This window comes from Myodes glareolus, chromosome 4, assembly GCF_982192425.1.
Source record: "Myodes glareolus chromosome 4, mMyoGla1.1, whole genome shotgun sequence".
In the NCBI taxonomy this organism is placed as follows: Eukaryota; Metazoa; Chordata; class Mammalia; order Rodentia; family Cricetidae; genus Myodes; species Myodes glareolus.
This window is the reverse complement of record NC_142029.1, coordinates 31,800,876-31,820,950: the sequence shown is the minus strand read 5'-3', so window position 1 is coordinate 31,820,950 and position 20,075 is coordinate 31,800,876. Positions and strand designations below refer to the sequence as shown.

General features: G+C 44.5%; 1 protein-coding gene across 1 annotated transcript in view; it reads right to left on the bottom strand.

The window, feature by feature from the left end:
* The window catches only part of Prtg (protogenin), a 107,442-nt gene that overhangs the window by 63,219 nt on the left and 24,148 nt on the right, over positions 1 to 20,075 (bottom strand). Inside the window, exons 3-6 of the mRNA XM_085689371.2 lie at positions 5,126 to 5,270; positions 2,834 to 2,967; positions 660 to 797; positions 417 to 575 (exon numbers count right to left, since the gene is read on the bottom strand). Of these exons, the coding sequence (XP_085545497.2) occupies positions 417 to 575; positions 660 to 797; positions 2,834 to 2,967; positions 5,126 to 5,270 (576 nt within the window). The remainder of the gene's footprint in view (positions 1 to 416; positions 576 to 659; positions 798 to 2,833; positions 2,968 to 5,125; positions 5,271 to 20,075) is intronic.

Sequence of the window (20,075 nt, the reverse complement as noted above, 5' to 3'; positions counted from 1 at the left end):
ATGATTCTAGAGCTATATTTTAACACAGAAATTTAATTTTTCCCCCTAAAATTCACCGTTGGCTTTTACAACACTTATCATCAACCTTCCTATCACTGCTGCCAAACTTGGAGTTAAAAGAAAGCTATGCAAGTTTGGAGGAAGCCTCAGTGGTTAAGAGCAGTTGCTGCTCTTACAGAGAACCCGAGTTCAGTCCCCAGCACCCACAGTGGGCAGCTCACAACCTCCTGTAACTCCAGCTCCAGAGAATATGGTGCCCTCTTCTGACATTTTTGGGCACTGCACTCATATGCATATACCTATACACAGACATCCACATAAGTAAAAACAAAACCTTATAAAAGAACACCATGAAAGAAATTAAAATGGCAAATATTAAAGCATAAGCTTCTCCTGATTATAGAAAGAATGCATACCTAATACAGTTAAAGTTGCCATAGCAACTGTGAAGTTGCGCGTGCCAGGGGTGGTGGCCCGGCAAACATACACTCCAGTGTGCTGCTGCTTGACATCAGATATTATGAGGTTGCCATTTCCAAGGACCCGAGTGTTAAAGACATCAATGGACTTGTGATCTGTTTCAAAGAGAACACGGAATAAAGTTCAAGAGAAGCACTCCCTTGCCTTCCCCTGCTCCACCCATGAGGAGGACAACTTACCGAGCCGGCTCCAGGAAATAATGGGTTTAGGATATCCTGTGGCCATACACTCTAGAACGGCTGTCTGATGTAACGACACAGTCACATTCTGCGGTCCGGCTACAATGGTCGGCATGTAGAAGGTTCTCGATTCATTAGCTTTGGGCAGGAAAACACAGAATACATAAATGGTTAAGAAACATTAAAAAGCCCATTCTTACTCATTTTTTTAAATTTTTTTTCTTTTTTTCTTTTTTCTTTTCTTTCTCTTTTTTTTTTTTTTTGTTTGTTTGTTTTGAGACAGCCTCCAATTCCCTATGCACTGAAGGGTAACCTTCGACTCCTGCTCTCTACCCGGTGAATGTTGAGATTACAGGTGAGTGCCGCCCAACCCAGCATACCTTTGCCTCCTATTTATTTCCTCCACCTCTCAGTGCCTTCCTGTCTTCCTTCCTTTGTGCATGGTGTGTGTGTGTGTGTGTGTGTGTGTGCATGTCTGTGTTTGTGCGTGGTGTATGTATGTGTGTGTGTATATGTGTGTGTGTGTGTGTACAGGTATGGAGGCCAGAGGAGAACGTTGGTTGCCCCGTTTGGTCAACTCTCACCTTTATTTCTGTGAAGCAGAGTCTCTCTATGAACCTAGTGTTAGGCTGGCAGCCAGCAGGCTACCATAATCTTCCTGTCTCTAGGCTGGCAACACTGGGGTTATGGGCACACAGCTTTTATGTGGGTGCTGGGACAGGAACTCAGGGTCTCACAGTTATAGAACAAATGTTCTTATGAACCCATCTCCTCAGCCCCTCACTTTTTCTTCCTTTCTTTCTCTCTCTTTTTTTAAAATAATTTATTTAACTTTATTTCATATGCGTTGGTGTAAAGGTGTCAGATTCCCCGGGACTGGAGTCTCAGACAGTTGTGAGCTGCCATGTGGGTGCTGGGAATTGAACCCGGATCCTCTGAAAGAGGAGCCAGTGCTTTTAACCTCTGAGCCATCTCTCCAGCCCCTCCTTTCTTTTTCTTAAATAAGATTTTTTTTTTAAAGTGCTATTGAGGTCTAACTCTTAGGGTACACAATTCACCCATCTGATGTCTAACTCAATGGTTTTCAGACTGTTCAGCAAAGTAACTATTACAATTAATTCTAGAATGTGTTCATTATCTCCCCCACCCCCGTTGTGTGGTAATTTCCTCACAGATTGAAACATTCCATCCATCCTGCAGGGAAGTTCATTACCACAGAATGTCAGTCAAGAAGTCCCTGAAACTGAGCAGAATCACTACATCCCCTCAGACCCCAAGAGTACAGAGAAGGCTGCTGAGAGTCACTCTCAGAGGAACCAAGGTACAAAGCAGACAAGTCTGGTAGAAGCAGAGATAGTGGGCTGCCTGGAAGACACACAAACCAAGGAGGCGATTGGAAAGGCCACTCTCCAGCCTGCTGATCTGTTTGCAGGCTCAGTGTGCTCCAGGTTCCCAGTTCTGTGAGCTGTCACCCATGCTGGGGTAGGCTTCAGTGATGCAGCCGTCTTTGAATCATTTCTGCTCCTATAAGTAACCCCTCACCCATAATCCTGTAAGTAATCCCAATAAAACACATTGGTTTAGTAAGTGGGACTTTGGTGGTATCTGTACTTTGGTCTGTAGTGGGATCCCTAACTAGGGTGCATGTGTCTCCCCAGGAAAAGTCTGTCACATGACACCCCAAAATGAATACCCATTAGCAGTTACTGCTTAAGCTGAAGAATATCAATATTAGAAACAAACATCTTTGTTGGCAATGGATATTCTCTTTTTGCCCTGTCTGTATTTTATGCTTCTAAAAACAAAAGTGAAAAATGTATAAAGTAACCATTCAGTGTTTCTCAAGGAGGTTGACACAGAAGACACATATACCTGGGAAAGGTGTACTTAGTAAAACACTATGTTCTAAACAGATTACAATCCAGGCATGGTGGCACACACCTGTAATCCCAGCCCTGGGGGAGGCAGAAGTAGAAGGGTTACAAGTTCAAGGCTAGGATGGGGCACAAAGAAAGTCTCTATCTGAAATCATCAAACCCAAACCAACTCTATTACAAGCATTTAAACGCCATCAAAATTCTGATGGACAGAATGTCATTACAGCCAAGAGGAAAACAGATGGGGCAAACAAAAATCCCAAAGGATGGGAAAAAAACAAACAAAAACCACGGTACCTGGAATTATGGTTAGAGAGGCCTCCATGCTTTTACGTTTATGAGCTATAGTCGCGGCAACACAGCGGTAATTCCCAGCATCCTCCGGGCCAGCATCATAGATCTGCAATACTCCTGACGGCAGGGCAGTCACCCTGTTGAGACAAGAAGTGGAACTGAACTTTCTGTAGATCTTCATTTTTACTAAACATATCTGCTGGCAGAATTAACAATTCAACCTTTTAATCTTGGTAGAAACCACACTGCAAAGATCTTTTAACATATTAGCCTCGGCTGGGGTGTGACAGAGACTCGGTCTGGCACCCAGGAGGCCCTGGATATGATTCCCAAGGTGAAAACCAACACCGGTAAAGAACATTAGCTTGACTCTATTATTTCATCTGGGTCATGACAGGTCTCTGAGATGTAACTAATTCTTCAGGACAGTCTGTAAAATCCAGCACTCCCGTTTTTTACAAAGAGGGCCTGCTAACATTCTTATGTTGATTTAGCTGATAATGGCTCAGACCTTAGTATGATTTATTTTCAAAATCCTGATCTTAAAAACAAAACAAAACAAAACAACAACAACAACAAAAACCACAACAGCTATTTATTCTGCACAACCAAGTTTCTAAAACAGGGTCACAACGCCATATAAAAATCACAAAAATTGAATGTGGCAATGGTAAAAGGTATTGATATGTGCAACAATAAAAATCAATTCAATATGAAATATGCAAATAATCTGAGCTGTTTCTGGTGAGCTGGCCCATGCTGCAGCATGTCACCTCACTGCTGAACACAGTCCATTGGCACTGCACACAGTGAACGCTGCTGCACCACACAGCACCAATGAATGCCATCTGAAACAGCCAGGCTCAGACTGAAGGCTGCTATGTGCCAGGAAATGCAAGGTTTTTACTGAATATAAAAGGTTTTCTGCCCTTAATGAAACATAATGGCCTAATTATGGAAAACGAATACTTTTAGTAATTTCACAGCATGTAAGTATCAAATTAGTATATCTGGATTGCACAGGGTTAGGTTTGGGTGCTTAATCTTAAAATTAGTGCTATTTGACTTAATCACTTAAGTTCAATAAGACACAATGTTTTTTCAATCCATCAGTTTTTTAAAAATATTTTATGTGTATTAGTGTTTTTGCTTGCCTGTATATCTGTGCACCACTTGTGTGCAGTACCAGCAGAAGCCAGAGGGGGCGCCATCCCCTGGAACTGAAGCTACAGACAGTCGTGGGACACCATGTGGGTGTCAGAACTTGACCCATGACCCTCTGGAAGAGCAGCCAGTGCTCTTAACCACAGACCCATCTCTCTAGCCCCACTATATTTCTCAATACCAAGAACACTGCCTCAAATAAATAGACTGCAAAACAGCAGAAGTATGTTCAGGGCCAACTCAAATTGTTAGAATTCTATCTTAATCCAAAGCCAAAATACATTTTAGCATTTGTTGTTGTTATTATTTATTTGTTTGAGACAGAGTTTCTCTGTGTAACAGTTCGGGCTGTCCTGAAACTCATCCTATAGACCAGGCTGGCCTTGAACTCACAGCAATTCACCTGTCTGCCTCTTAAGTGCTAGGATTAAAAGTGTGCAGGCCAGTCTGGGCTATACAAAGAAACCCTGTCTCAAAAAAAAATCTCTAAAAACAAAAACAAACAAAAATAGTTTTAAGATAGTCTTTTATTTGTTGGTCAGTTTGGGTTTATTTATTTGTTTTTTGAGACAGGGTTTCCCTGTGTAGCCCTGGCTGTCCTAGAACTCAATCTGTAGACCAGACTGGCCTTAAACTCAGAGATCCATCTCCCTCTGTCTGAGTGGTGGGATTAAAGGCGTGGGCTGCCGCCACCAACATCCGGTCTAAGATATTCTTGAATCAGAGTTTTTTCTCTTCCTTCAATAAAACACCTCACAACTTTCCCCCATTCCAGTATTCTGTCATTTTAGCAAATGATTTTTGTATACTTTGGAGCAGACATATGTTCACACACCACATGCCTGCGCCGCTCGGAAGGGAGCAGAAGTACTGACTCTCCTAGAACTAGACTTACACTCCAGTGTGAGTGCTGGGAACCAAACCTCTGCAAGAGCAGCGAGTGCTTTTAGCCACCGATCTAGCTCTCCAGTCCCGATGATGGGATTCTTAATCTGGGTTTGAGAATGTCTACGGAAATCCATTATTGCCAACCCCTAAAACGAAAAGGAACTCCACCACATTCCCCCTCGGAAGCTTCGTGTAAAATCTTCATCATGTATGTGCACATCCAAATGAACATGCTATATTTACCTGTCCATGGTTATAGGCAGGGCTGTCCTATTAAACTCCCACGTAATGACTGCAGGGGGGTTTGATGAAATCTTGCAAGAAAATCTAGCAACTCCCCCTTCGTAGACTTCTGTAGAAACTGGATGGACTTCAAACGCAGAAATAGCTGTGACAAAATTGGACAAAGTTAGAATAAGCACACAGCGGCACATTCAGAAAAAGCATTATGCAGCGCATTTTATCAGATCTGAACTCCTGCTTCGGTCAATGTAATTTACATAGTACAAAGACGATTTCAGGAATCATTTGAAAAGGAAGGAGGTCACAACTTGGTGAGCCTTTCTTTCCTAAAGTTTAAAATTCTTAAACATCATCTATTAAAGAAAAGGAAAAATAATTATTCAAAATAGTTATGTAATTATATATCCAACAGTAGAGTACAAGCCAAATTCTACTGGAGAGCAAAGGAAAGGGGAAATAAGAACAAACTAAGGTTGGAGAGATGGCTCAGAAGTTAAGAGCAAGTATTACTCTTGCAGAGGACTTGAGTTCAATTCTCAGGACCCACACCAGTAAACTTACAGTTGCTTGCGACTCTAGTTCTAGCGTAAGTGCATGTGTGTATGAGCGTGCACAGACACACACACTTAATAATAGTTTTTCAACTGTAATAAAGACAAAATATGCAGGTAAAAAACAACTTCTGTGAATTGACTTTCGAAGAATCCATTGGATTCCAAAGAAAGTGCAGAATATATGATTTGAGGCAAGAGAGGCAACATAACACAAGCACAGAGGGAAAGAATGGTAGCCTGTGTTCACAGGACGTGAGGAAACAGGAAGAATATTATAGGACATTTCAGACTAAGCTGCAATACCTCAGGATGAACTGAAAAGGAGTCTCAACAGAGGACCCTCCACTGGGCTTTAAAGAGGAAAGGAGAACCCAAAGACTCCAGGGCACCACACAACAGACCCGCTCCTTGGGTTTGCTCGGGTGAAGGCAGGACAGATAACTGTGTGGGAACACAAGGCCTCAGAGAAGCACAAACGCTGTTTACAGGCTCATGCATTTCCAAAGGGGAGATAAATCTTGAAGTGTTGATGTTTCCAGAGTCGATTCTTCTTCCCTCTACTAAGCAGGCTGCCACGGAGCCATCCCCAGTGTCCACAGTCCTGCATGCTGAAGGAGTCCAGACATCAGGGAGAACGAAGTGCCCCTTCCCTCAGCTAAGCCTTCCAAGGCACAAAGACAGGGAGCCGAGGAGATGGTCTAACTTCTTTCCTGCGACTCCAGTTAAAAATGCCGTCACAGAGACAGAAATTAGAAAGAAAATTATGAAAAAGCGGGGGTCAGATTGATTCTCCATTAGATCAGAAAGGGCAAAAGGTTGCAGAAAGTTGCCAGCTTTGGTTTTCTGTAGACAGTTTACTGGCCTTTAGAGGTTCAGAGCTATAGAAATTACTCTCAAAAGGGTTTACTTTCAGAACACTGGGAGGAGGCACAGCCACACTTGGTTTCTGTCAGTCACAAGGATTTCCACTCCCGTGGACAGCAGCATTCAGACTGCGGATGGCAGTACATCCTCAGAGTAGTAATCACTTTCAAAATAATCACCATTTGCCATTTTAATTTTCTCTTCTCTTGAGTGTATAGTTTTCTGAAAGCTACAAACTGGTAAGTATTGCCAATCACTGCAGAAGCAATGAACCTCTATACATGCTCCTGCTAAGCAAAGTAAAGGGATTTATACAACTATAAAATAATGCCAGGGCTGGAAAGATGGCTCAGCAGTTAAGAGCACTGGTTGCTCTTGCAGAGGACCTGGGCTGAGCTCCCAGTATCCACATCGAGCTGCTCACGACTCTCTGTAACTCTAGTTCAAGGAGACACGACACTTCTGGAGACTTCAGGTCTCCAAAGGGCACTGCACACACATGGAGCACAGACATACATGTGGGCAAACACACACAAACACAGAAATAAAAGTTCTGCAAAAACAAAACTAATAACAATATTCATTTAACTGACTTCTACCTTTAGAAAATAATTATATTATTGTACTATTTACATTAATAAGCAATGAACCAATATTTCTTTTTTTAATTTATTATTTTATATGCATTGGTGTTTTGCCTGTATATATGTCTGTGTGAGGGTGTCAGACCCCTGGAACTAGAATCACAGACAAGTGTGAGCTGCCATGTAGGTGCTGAGAACCAAACCAGGGTCCTCTGAAAGAGCAATCAGAGCTCTTAACTGCTGAGCCATCTTGTCAGCCCCCCAATATTTTCATTTTTAAAGTAAATGAAGGTCTAGTAATTAAACCCATCAGCTTCCTTATTAATAGCAATTAGCAATAGATTTAAGTACTGGGCATGGTTTCACAATGCCTTTAAACCCAGCACTCAGGAGGCAGAAGCAGGTGGATCTTTGTGAGTTCAAGGCCAGCCTTGTCTACACAGTGAGTTTTAGGCCCACCAGGGCTATAAATGCAAGACAGATAAAACAATAAAACTTAAAAAACAAAACAAACGAATAGAAAAATGTGGTGATTTGAAATTTTTCTCCATAACTAAGGAAAGCTGCTTAGGTCAGGTATGTGTCAGAGGCGTCCCCGAATGGAAGACTAGAGAGGCCATTTCGTGAAGCTGTGAAGTTGAAGGCTGGAGATGCCAGAGTTGTAGGATACCTGCTGAGGAAAGTTGCTCACAGGGAATGGAACCAGCCAAAGAGAAAGTGTGGGGCCCAGGGTGGCTTGGTTATACTGGTGTCATGACAGGCTCAATAAAAGCCAGTCAAAGAATAGGCCTATGTTTCAGTTTACCCTAAGGCAAAGACCACAGAGACCACCCAGGTACCACCCAGGAACGGACCAATCAGTATCCAAGGGGAAAATGCTCAACGTTCCAAAGGAAATACCTAATGTTCTAACCTTTGTAGATAGGATCACCAGATGTTCCTTGGCCTAGTAACACCCACCATCTTTTACCAAAACACCCCTAGACAAATGTCAGCAAGTCAAGGGTCCTGAACCTTAGAAATACTCTCACCCCAACCTCTGATATGATAAAAATCCTTCCCCAGCTGGGCTCAGGGCTTTCAATCACAGCACTGTGTTGGACACATGGAGGGTCCAAGCTCAAGCCTTTAGGCTCTTGCTTTTGCATAGGAGTTCAGACTCTGTGGTGGGTTTTGGGGGACCCTGCAATTTAGGCATAACAAAAGAAGTGTGTTGCAGTCAACAAAGCTGAAAGGAGTTGGATATCTGAAGAGCGCTTTAAAAAAAAATATTTCTCAGAGCAACACCAGTTCCAAGAGCATCAACATTTTCCTGAAGAGAATTTTGACATCAGTCATAGAGGTGCAGAGTCTGGAGTTTGCATGGCTGCTTTTTGGCCTTGTTTTGGTCCAGGACTTCCTCACTACTGTCCCTTCCCTACATTTTGGAACAGTAATGTATATCCTGTGTCATTATATATTGGAAGTATGTGATCTGGTTTTTTAAATTTTGATTTTATAGGGGATTACAATTAAGAGATTGCATGAATCTCAAGAGACTTTGGACTTTAAGTTTGAGACTGTTATAGACTATGGGGACTTTTGAAGTTGGACTGAATGCATTTTTTTTACATTATGATGTGTCTAAAAGCCTCTGGGGGGGGTCAGTGAGTGGGATGTGGTTGTTTGAGGAAAAATGGTCCCCAAAGGGAGTGGCATTTAGAAGGTATGGCCTTAGGAGTGATATTGATGGAGGAAGTGTGCCACTGTGGAGGTGGGGCTTTGAGGTCTCATATATGCTCAAACCACACCCAGTGTCTCTGACCACTTCCTGTTGCCTGTTTGGTTAGAAGCATCACCCCAGCTCCCTAACACCCCTTTATACAAAAAGTCTGGATTGTTTGCCTGAGGGCTTCATCCCAGCTCCTGGCATAAGACCCTTCCCCAGGGAGAGTCAAGAAGCCCACCAAACGGTAACCCCTCCCCAGGGAAGGTCAAGACCACTCCCACAGGCTATTTAAACTGCCCCCTGAGAATGAACAGGTAGACTCTGGGTTTTGTGTGGTTTCCCCTTCCCTCTCTCTCTTGCCCTCTCCATGCTTTCCCGGGGCAACCCGGGAGCACTGCATTAAACATGGGCAGTCTAATTGGAATTATTTGCGTCGCAGGGAGGCTTGTCTAAGAGAAATACCTAACGTTGCCTGCAAGCCAAGACGGAGGACACTCAACTACTTCTCCAGAACTATGCTTGCATGCAAGCCACCATGTCACACCGCAATAATGGACTAAACCTCTGAAAAAACACAACCTACCCCCATTAAATGTTTTTCCTTTGTAAGAGTTGCCACGGTCATGGCGTCTCATCACAGCAATAGAAACCCTAAAACAGGAGTCATGTGACATAAAAGCTTTTGGGGACTTTAAGAGCAAAAGGAGTAAAGCTAAAAACCCTAGAGCATCCAAGAACATCAAACTCTAAATATCAATACAAAAATTTTCTTTAAAAAAAAAAACAAAACAACTCATTTCATTTATTTTGTGTGTACTGGCGGAGGGCGCGCACACATGTAGCACAACACGAATATGATGATCACAGGGAAACTAGAGGGAGGTGGTTTTCTCCTTCTACTGTGTGGGTCGCAGGGGTCAAACTGAGGTCCTAAGGCTCGGCAGCAAGCACCTTTGTCCACCAGACTATCTCACTGGCCCCAAATGTTCATTTTAATGGTTTCTGCGGTTACTTCCTAGAACATTTCTCTGCAAAGACACTAATTCTAGGCTGACCTGAGACCACCACTGCTATTCACTACCGAAGACCGACAAGACTTCTTTCTTGGGAAAGAAGGCGGGGAGACAGCTGGTAAAGAGTTTGCTGTAAACTTGAGGAGTTGATCCCTAGAAAGCACATTAAAAGCCAGGTTCAGCAGCTCAGCTTACAACCCCAGCCTAGGCAGGTGGGAACAGGATCATCCCTGGGGTCCCAGCAAGCAAGAGAGGTGAGCCCCAGCACCGGCTTCTCCCTATTTCTCGTCGACTGCAGAAGCCATGTGACCAGCTGCCTCACGTTCCTGCGCCCCTGACTTCCAGCATCAGGGACTGTACCCACAACCTTAAATCAAAATAAACCCTTGCTTCAAGTTGCCTTTGTCAGGTATTTCATTGTGGCAGCAGGGAAAGTAACTAATAAATTCCTTTAAAAAACATCCTTCTACATTTCTGCCAATGTCTGATGCACACAGCAGCACCTCCCTGGCTTTCATCTGTTAACTTATGGGCCTCCAGCTTTTAAACTATGGGCTGGAGAGACAGCTCAGTGGTTTCTGCATGCACACACCTGTGAAGACACACACCCACACATCTGTGTGCACACACTCTCGCGCACGTGCGCACACACCCACACTTAAAAAATAGATCCTGCCTTTAATTCCAGTACTGGGGAGGCAGAAGCAAGCAGATCTCTGTGAGTTCAAGGTTACCCTGGTCTACATAGTGAGTTCCAGGCCAGCCAGGGCTACCTAGTGAGACCCTGTCTCAGAGCAAAAAAAAAATAAGTAAGTATGGGCCTGAGAGATAGCTCAGCTGTTAAAAGTAGTGGCTGCCCTTCCGGAGGACCTGAATTCAATTCCCAGCATCCACATGGTAGCTCACTGCTGTATGTAACCCCTGTTTCAGGGGATCCAACACCTTCACACATGGATGCAAAACACCAATGCACATAAAATAACAATTAAAAATTATTTCAAAAATAAATAAATAAGGATAAATATTTAAGCCAAATCTTTAAATTGGTTAGCTTAATTACTGGACAGATAGAATGCATGCATCCTTGGTAAAGTAGAGGGAAGGATGGAATGGCTAATGCCAAAGATCTATATTTACGTCTTCTTGACTGGGTACCATCAACAGGTTAGCTCTGGGGAGCTGGGAAAAGCAATTTGGCACCAACTACTTCAAAACCAAACCCTATTGAAGCAGTCACTTTTAAATTATATGAAGGTATGTTTAGCAGCTCTGGGCACCGAAGTCAGGGTCTCACGCACTGAGAAGGTCACCACTGAGTCGTGAGCCAGCCTACAAAGCTTCCCATAAATTGCTATGGTTTTGGATATAAAATGACCCTTTCCCCCCACCAATAAAAAATGTATCTCTGCTCTTAAAAGCTATTCTGTGAAATTAGGATGCAAAGGAGCCGATTTCCATGAATCACGCATTCACATCAACCCTGCTTTCACACGCTTCATGACTCATCTATCCAGGGCCGAGACATGTGGACCGGCTCTGAACTATACAACAGCAGGCTGGATTAACCGACTCCTAACTGGAAAAATATTTTAATCCTATTCATTTCAGAACATTTTTAGACAAAAGTGATCCCTCCTAAATTTAACGATTCATTCAATAAATATTTATCTGGTGTCTGGGGCACTCTAGGTGGCCGTAACCCAGTGAAGGACAAAGACAGGAGGGTTACGTTCAGGAATCTAAGAGTAGAAAGAGACATTGAACTAACTGCTGTGTATGTTGGTCGCTCAAACTGCAATAGATGCTGGGAAGGTAAAGTTTTGAACATTACAACACAGGTTTCGAGCCGTTTATGACATAATAGCTCGGCATACATTTTGTTGCTAGGTCCCGTGTTGTGAGTAGTACATATTCTAGCTTATGTCATTCTCGAGGCTGTCATCGAAATGTCCAGCTGAAGAAACTGAGGTACAGAGAAATGAAGCATCTCACTCACAGGTTTACAGCTCATTAAGTGATCGGTCGGCACTGATATCTGAAGCCTGGTAGGAACCACGACTTTGAATTCTCTTGCAAGCCCGAGACACTGGCTTTTAGGGAAGATGAGACCAGGAGACTCTCTACACCGCAGACTAGCTCTGCTCAGGACAAGCCAAACTGCTCTGGCTTTCTAGCCGGCTCAGAATGTGTGACAAATCCCCGAGTTTCTGACCAGAGAGATACCTTTAATAGTTTGCTTACAGCTGATGATGTAGCTCAGTGGTACATAAGGCTTGCAGTCCCCGGCTCCATGGCAAAAACGAAACAAATAAAACCATGTGCTTACTGACATTTACTGAGGCTATTATTTCATTTCTGTATAGGAAAGTATGTAAATCATCTCAGTTTAAAGTTTATTTAATGAGCCATATAGCTTTAAAAAAAAAATCTAGGCCAGGTGGTGGTGGCACATGCTTTTAATCCAAGCACTTGGGAGGCAGAGGCAGGCGTATCTCTGTGAGTTCGAGGCCAACCTGGTCTACAAGAGCTAGTTCCAGGACAGGAACTAAAGCTACAGAGAAACCCTGTCTTAAACCCCCACCTCTCCCAAAAAAATCTGGTCAGGTACCATAGCACACGCTCCAGACTGTGGATGGAGGATTACAAACTTGAAGCCAGCCTGGTTCCAGGGCATGGCTTCTATTATGATTATTCTTTTTCCATTTTTCTTGTGTGTATGGTGTATACATGTGTGTGTGCATATTTCTCATGTATATAGACACACATATAGGCACAAACAGGCTGGAGCCTGATGCTTAGGGTCACTCTCATGCTCCCCCCCTTAGTCCCTGAGGCAGGGTCTCTCAGAGAGAACCAGAGCTCGAGAATTTGGCTAGTCTCCCTAGCCACTGGGAATCCCATTTCCTCCTCTGAGGGTTGGGATTCCAGGAAGGTTGCTGCGCCTACCCTGCAATGACTTGGGTTTCTGAGAATCTGAACTCTGGTCCTCATGCCTGCATGGTAAGCACTTTAGCCATGAGATAGCTGAGCCGCCCCCCAAGTCCTGATCGCTCTTTTTTTAATGGGTATTAAGCTGAGAAAGTGACCGCTGGGGTGAGTTCTGGGGCCTCCTCAGACTCGGTTGTGCAGTCTTTTCATTGTCCACATTTTCTGCTCTTTCTTTAAGTGACAAATTTAAGTATCCCCTCAAAAATCTCAGCTCACTTCCTGAAGTGGACTTTGTTTCTTCAAGGGAAGGTACGCCTTTACAAGCCTACAGCCTCCTCGTGAAACCTGACCTCCCTCCGGAGTCGGAGCTAAACAAGCCAAGAGCGGCAGAAGGAGCCCTTCAAGTAGTGGTGTTAAGAGGCCAGAGCTCTATAAAACAGCCCGGACACTAGGTCCCCCCAAAACATGCGCTGTCCTCAAAAACAACCTTGCAAACACAATAAATGTAAGTGCCTATTTGATTCTTCCTCTGCCCACTTAATCATTTTCTACGATTTATAGCCGGGGCTATAAACACTTGCTGCTCAGATAAAAATGGTCTCCAAACTTTTACCGAACCAGAAAGCAACATGTAAGTGATTCTATAGCAGAAGCGATGTACCACTAATTAAGTGGATGTACCAATATTAGCTTGCATACTAAGTCAGTAGAACATTTTTGTATCTTAAAAGCTAGGCATGGTGGTGCATTCTTGTAATCCCAGCTCTCAAGAGGCAGAGGCAGGTGGGTGGATTCTCTGTGAATCAGAGGCCAGTCGAGGATACAGAAGGAGACTCTGTCTCAAAAAACAAACAAACAAGCAAACAAATAAAGTCAGAATAAATAAAATACTTCATATATTGCTTTTTAAAAAAATAAAAAAGTATAGATATGTTATTTGTAAAGACAGCTCATTTGGTAACTTAAAACAACTTGTTGGGATCTTCTCTGTGTATGAAGATGTTACTTCCAAAAGCTGCCAATAAAAATGTGTATACAAAGGGTTCTTACGCGAACATCAGTCGAAATGTTGATCTGTGGTTTAAATAGCCGGTCCCAGCACTGTAGGGCAGCACTGAGTTCCAGGTCCTGGTACTGCAGGTCAGCACTGAGCTCCAGGTCCCGGCACTGCAGGTCAGCACTGAGCTCCAGGTCCAGCACCACCGCAGGTCGGCGCTGAGGCTGGCGAGGGCTGCACTGATTGCCCCTACCCCACTCTTCCAGGAGGATCTCAAATGGCAGGAGAACACAGCCAGCAATCAGGTCACTTCCCAGAGCTTCCAGCTTCCACCATCTGTAAGCCACCAATCAGCAGCTTTGAGGGAATCTGTAAGCAGCTCCTCCAGAGCACAGATTTCTAGCCCTGACTCTCAAACCATCACAGCATCAGAGATTTGCTACTGAGTTTTATACTTATTAACTTAAAATTTAGTTCTGTGTCACTGGTGTTTAAAGTCAACCATGCAGGCTTTATTAACCATAAACACAGTAATAGCTGTGCTTCATCAGATCTCACTTCCTGCCAAGACCCTGTACCCAGAGACAGCTGTCAGCCAAGATATCTGTTCATTGTTTAATTATAGCGTAATGGTATCTGTAGGTGTAAACCAACCAAGGAATAAGACTGGCCAAGATGGGTAAGGAAGATGGCTCAGTGGTTAAGAGCACATACTGCCCTTGCAGAGGACCTGAGTTTGATTCCCAGCACACAGACAGGGCAGCTCACAACCATCTGTAACTCCAGCTCTGGGAGATCCTACAGGAAAGGCCTTAGGACCTCCAGAGGAACCAGTCCTCAGGTACACATACCCACACACAGATCACACACACACACACACACACACACTGTAATTAAAATAATTTTAAAAAAGAAATTTTTTTAAGCTTACTTAGGTCCTGGTCTCATCTCTGTAGTTCAGATAATGTATCTTCTTTGTTTATCTGTTGCCAGGAATAAGCAGAGCATCCAACAAAGGCTTAACGCACTGCACCACATCACCACCACCCTGAACCTCAGGGAATTCTCCCCTCTTCCCCCTGAGAACAATTCAGCTTGAACACATAGGCCCACAACACTGAAAAGTCACTCTGTCCTATAAAGTCAGGTTTATAAGGGGTGATAACGTGGTATCACAGAATACAATATTTACTTCACAGAGATTACTGTACTACTGAGATTGAGATACAGCTATTGTACAGAGATACCGCTATTGTTTTTTTTTAAGATTTTATTTATTATGTATACAATATTCTGTCTGTGTGTATGCCTGCAGGCCAGAAGAGGGCGCCAAATCTCATTACAGATGGTTGTGAGCCACCAGGTGGTTGCCGGGGATTGAACTCAGGACCTTTGGAAGAGCAGGCAATGCTCTTAACCGCTGAGCCATCTCTCCAGATACCGCTATTGTAGCCATTAAAAAAAAAAACAGGCCGGGCGATGGTGGTGCACACCTTTAATCCTAACACTCAGGAGGCAGAGGCAGGCAGATCTCTTTGAGTTTGAGGCCAGCCTCGTCTACAAAGTGAGTTTCAGGACAGCCAGTTACAATGGGAAGTAGAAAAAGACAAGATCTCCTGAGTAAATTGGGAGCATGGGGACCATGGGAGAGGGTTGACGGGGAGGAGAGAGGAAGGGATGGGAGCAGAGAAAAATGTATAGCTCAATAAAATCAATAAAAAATAAAATAATAAAAAAATCGTATAATAAATAAATAAATAAAAGAAACACTGTCTCAAAAAAAAAAAACCTAAACAAACTAACAAATAAAAACAGAAACAAGCTGGAGAAATGACTCACTGGACAAAGGTGCTTGTTACCAAACCTGATGCCCTGCACTGGATCTCTGGAGCTCACACAGCTAAGGAGAGTATCCCCACAGGCTATCCTCCAACCTCCACACACACAGCAGGTCACACACGTGCTTCCCCAACACACAAAAGAAATGTTAAAAGAAATGTAAACGTCCTCTTAAACCTCCAGCATATCCTAAATACAGAAGGGCACAGAAGGAATGGATGTGGCAGGGCTCTCTGAGGCCTCTGCTGGCATGTCCCCTGCCTTCCCACCTCCTGGCACCCTTCCAACACATACGCCACAAAAGAACAAGTGTCATTGTTCCAACATCTGTCTCCTAAGGCTGCACAGAGCCCAAGAACAAGGCACGGGGAGTGATTTCAATGGGGCTAGAGTCAGAGCGCTTTACATACAACAACTGTCCACCGTCCAGAGTCTGCTTGGAGGAGTTAGCTCACAATTCATGATGACAGCCGGGGTGCTTGGCGGGCGTGAGAAGAGATGACTTAGAGTCAGTGCAAACTTTTACACACTGAGTACTTTCAGCACTGTTCCGTCGCACGTGGAAGCTCCGGCACAGGCATCCGGCACAGGCAGAGGCAGAGAAATGCTAGGATCTGTACAAAATAAACTCATGTACAGCAGAATACACCGGGACGGCAGACGGGACACCTGAGAGAACGGGTGCAGAACGTGACTTGGTTACCAGTCTGAAGGACTTTGGACCAACACGGAGCAAAGGACTCTCTCTCAGGTGACCAGCATGAAGAAAGTACACAGGTATGTGGAGAGGACTCACCGGGCCCCGCCCCTCCCTGCTGGACTGAAGGATTGGTGGGGGGGGGAGGCAGTCATTGTCTTCAGTTGTGAGCCCTGTAGGCTCCAAGGTTAGCTCCAAACCCATTAAACTCAATGGATCACAGAACAAAACAAAATGACATGGATGTGGGAAGACTTCTGGGGAAGGGTTGACAGGAGTGGGGAAGGGGGAGACAGGACAGGTGAGCAGGAGAAGAACCAAATGTAGTACACACATATGAAACCAAAGGAAAAACAAGAACGCAATCAATGAAAGGTATAAAAAATATTTGGTAGCTGTAAAAAAAACTGGGGAGAGGGTGCTGGGAAAACGATTCAGTGGGTAAAGTATTTGCTGGACAAGTATTCAGGCCTGAGTTAGGATCCCCAGCACCCCGGTAAAATGCTAGGCAAGGTTACCTGCACAGACCTGTACCCCTAACACTGGGAGGTGAAGGCAGAAGGTTCTGGAGGCCTGCTGGACAGCCAGACTACACAAAATAGCCAGTTCTAGGTTCAGTGTGAGACCCTCTCTCAACAAATAAAGTAGAGACTCATAAAGAAGACATCTGGAGTTAATCTCTGGCCTCTAAACACACTGGCATCTGCACACGCACACACTCACACATGCGTGCACACACAAAGCAAGGAAGGGTAGAGAGCAATAGAGGAAGCCACTCAATATTGCCCTCTGGAGTCCATACACATGTACACACACATACATGCCACGTACCCACACGCACACATACATGCCACGTACACACACAATAAACATGTACTTATACCACATACACCAAAGACTGTATATTAACTGAAAGCAAATCTCAAAAAGGCTCATGTCCTTTTCATGAAAAAGATTTTTGTTTAATTTTTTTAAGACACTTTAACGTTTTTTGAGGTTTTACTTATTTTTATGTGTATGAGTGTTTGCCTGAATGCGTGTCTGTGTACTGTGTGTGTATAGTACCTGCCGAGGTCAAGAGAGGACACTGGATCCCCTGGGACTGGAGTTAACAGACAACTGTAAGCTGCCCTGTGGAACTGAACCCAGATCGCCCGGAAGAGCAGCCAGTGCTCTAAACCCCTGCAGCACCCTCCAACCCCTCAGTGCAGTTTCTAAGGACAAAAGTCATGTAGTAGGTGGGACAACAGCACACAGGTTTTATTCTGGTCTTGTTTTAAGACAAGGGCTCACTCTGTAGCCCTGGTTGGCCTGTGATTTGCTCCGTAGACCAGGATGGTCTTGAACTCAGAGATCCACCTACATCCCCCCCCCCAAATTCTAGAATCAAAGGTGTGTACCACCACACCCAGCACACACAGAGTTTAAAAGCTGACTCCTGGGTCAGCAAGGTAATTCAGTGGGTAAAGGTGCTTGTGTTCCAGACTAACAACAACACAACTATTGACAGCACTGTAAAGACACACGACAGACACACAAAACACAGTTGTGTTCACCCCTATATACTCATCTACTGATCAGTCAATAGATCTAGTCACCCATCTATCCTATATCTTTAGATATGTAGATATAGAAAAAAATCGACATAAGGATCTATCTGCAGATTACATACAAGCAGCATAATGGACACATAATAATTATCTCGAGGAGTAGAAGAGGCTTAAATGAAAACTGTCTCTGTAACAGCACACACAAATACACTCATTAAACAAAATTTATCTTGCCTGCTAGAAATGCATTCACGCTCTTGAGGAAGTCCGAATTTCAGCCCTTACTTGTGGAAACACTGAAGGAGCAGCCACCACCGCTGAGAAGCCAGGAGCTGCATCACACACGGTTTGTCAGTACACCTGAAGACGCAACCCTCCAGAGCCACCCACAAGGACACACTGCGGTGGGGGGGAGGGGGGGGTTATGGTGAAGCCACTTGTAGAGGCTGCTAACCAGAGCTTCTTGCAGACTGAAGTCAGCGCTGGAATTCTAAGCCAACCTCCGGTCTCCCATACTCACTCTGACTCAGGTTCCACCAGGCCAGGCTTAACACTGTTGAAAACCTGGCTCACCAGAGAGGCTGGCTGGCCACCATCAAGCCCCAGAGATCCACCTTCCCTCCTTCCTGGCACTGGGATTGCAAGAGTATGCCGCAACATCCATAGCTTTTTATGTGGGTTCTAGGGGACCATTGCCCCAGCCTAAGACACGGACCTGAACAACTCAGCTACAGGCTTTGGAATTTGTGTTTGACCAAGACTGCTGAGCATTCCCAGCAGTCCCTCCTGAGCAGAAGTATTGTCTCTTTAGGGGGCACTTGCTGACTTCACCCTAAAGAGATCACTAGAAATTAGGGAGCAGTGGGAAGCAGGGCACCTTCTCAAACCATGAGGAGGCAGAGTTGGATATCTGACTCTCCGTGAGGAAGTTTATCTTAATTAAAATTTAAGGAATGATTTGAGGACAAGACAAGCCACACAACTCAGTAAAATGAGGAAAAAGGCAGAAGAGCAAAGGGCGGGGCCATAGGACGACGCAGTGTGCAGAAATCACTTGCTCATTTCCATCCCTGGAATGCACGTAAACGGGGGAGGAGAAAGCGCCACAAAGCTGTCCTCTGATTGTCATGAACACGCCCTAGCATATGCGTGTCGCGCACACGCATGCACACATGCATATACACCCACACCATATACGCACAGTATAGAAGTATGGGCCAGGGTGATGGTTCAGTAGATAAAGTGCTCTGATCAATTCTGAGGAGCAAAGTTTCAAAGCCTAGAATCCACATCAACGCCCGGCGGGCACAGGGGTCCACCTGTTTAGTACACATGAGTACTTCCCGTGCTCAGAGGCAGACATGGAGTCCCCAGAGCAGACTGGGTCTTACCAGTGAACTCTAGGTTCAATTCAGAGAGCCTGCCTCAATGAGTAAGGCAGACCAGCAGTAGAACAAAGACCCTGACACCAGCCTTGGGCTTCTAGACTCACCCACAGCCACACATGTGCTCACACACACGCACCATGTCAACAAACATACACGGGGTGCACACATAACACACACATAAGCATTTTCAATGAAAATGACAGGTAGATAAGTCTTCTATAATCATAAAATTGTCATAATATGATCATTGGTGTGGCAGTTTCCTTCCCTAGAGCTGGTGACTAGAACAGTTCTAGGAAAGTTTCCTTCCCTAGAACTGTTCACTTCGCCTTCCATTTTTCCCAACCACTCTTTATTCCTGAGGGAAAAAAAAAAAAAAAACACCTCACATAATCAGTCTCCATATGGCACTCCCATAATCCAGACAGAATCCTGTTAGTTTGGCAGTAAAATCTGATCTCTCTTTGAAAGGCATCCCCAAGTGGGATTTTCTTCTTCTCAGATTATCTGTCTCCCAGCAGCAGTGTGTGGCCACAGAGCGTAGGGCACATGCTAACGCATTTATCAAGTGATTATTCCTGGCCCCTCTGCTGGCAAAAACAAGCAGGAAACCGTACAGAAAACGATATGCACAGTAAGCCACAGTAACCGGCTTCAAAGCTGTTCGACTTGTGTGGCTCCCGTGAATTCCAGGGGAAGAGGAAAAAGTCCCCTGGCTTTGTCTTTCCCAGACCACTGCCCGGCAGCAGTTTGCCAAGCGACTGCCTTCTACTGCCCGATCCGAGAGATGCCTTTCTTAGGCCTTGTTGCTACTCCATAAAGAATTAG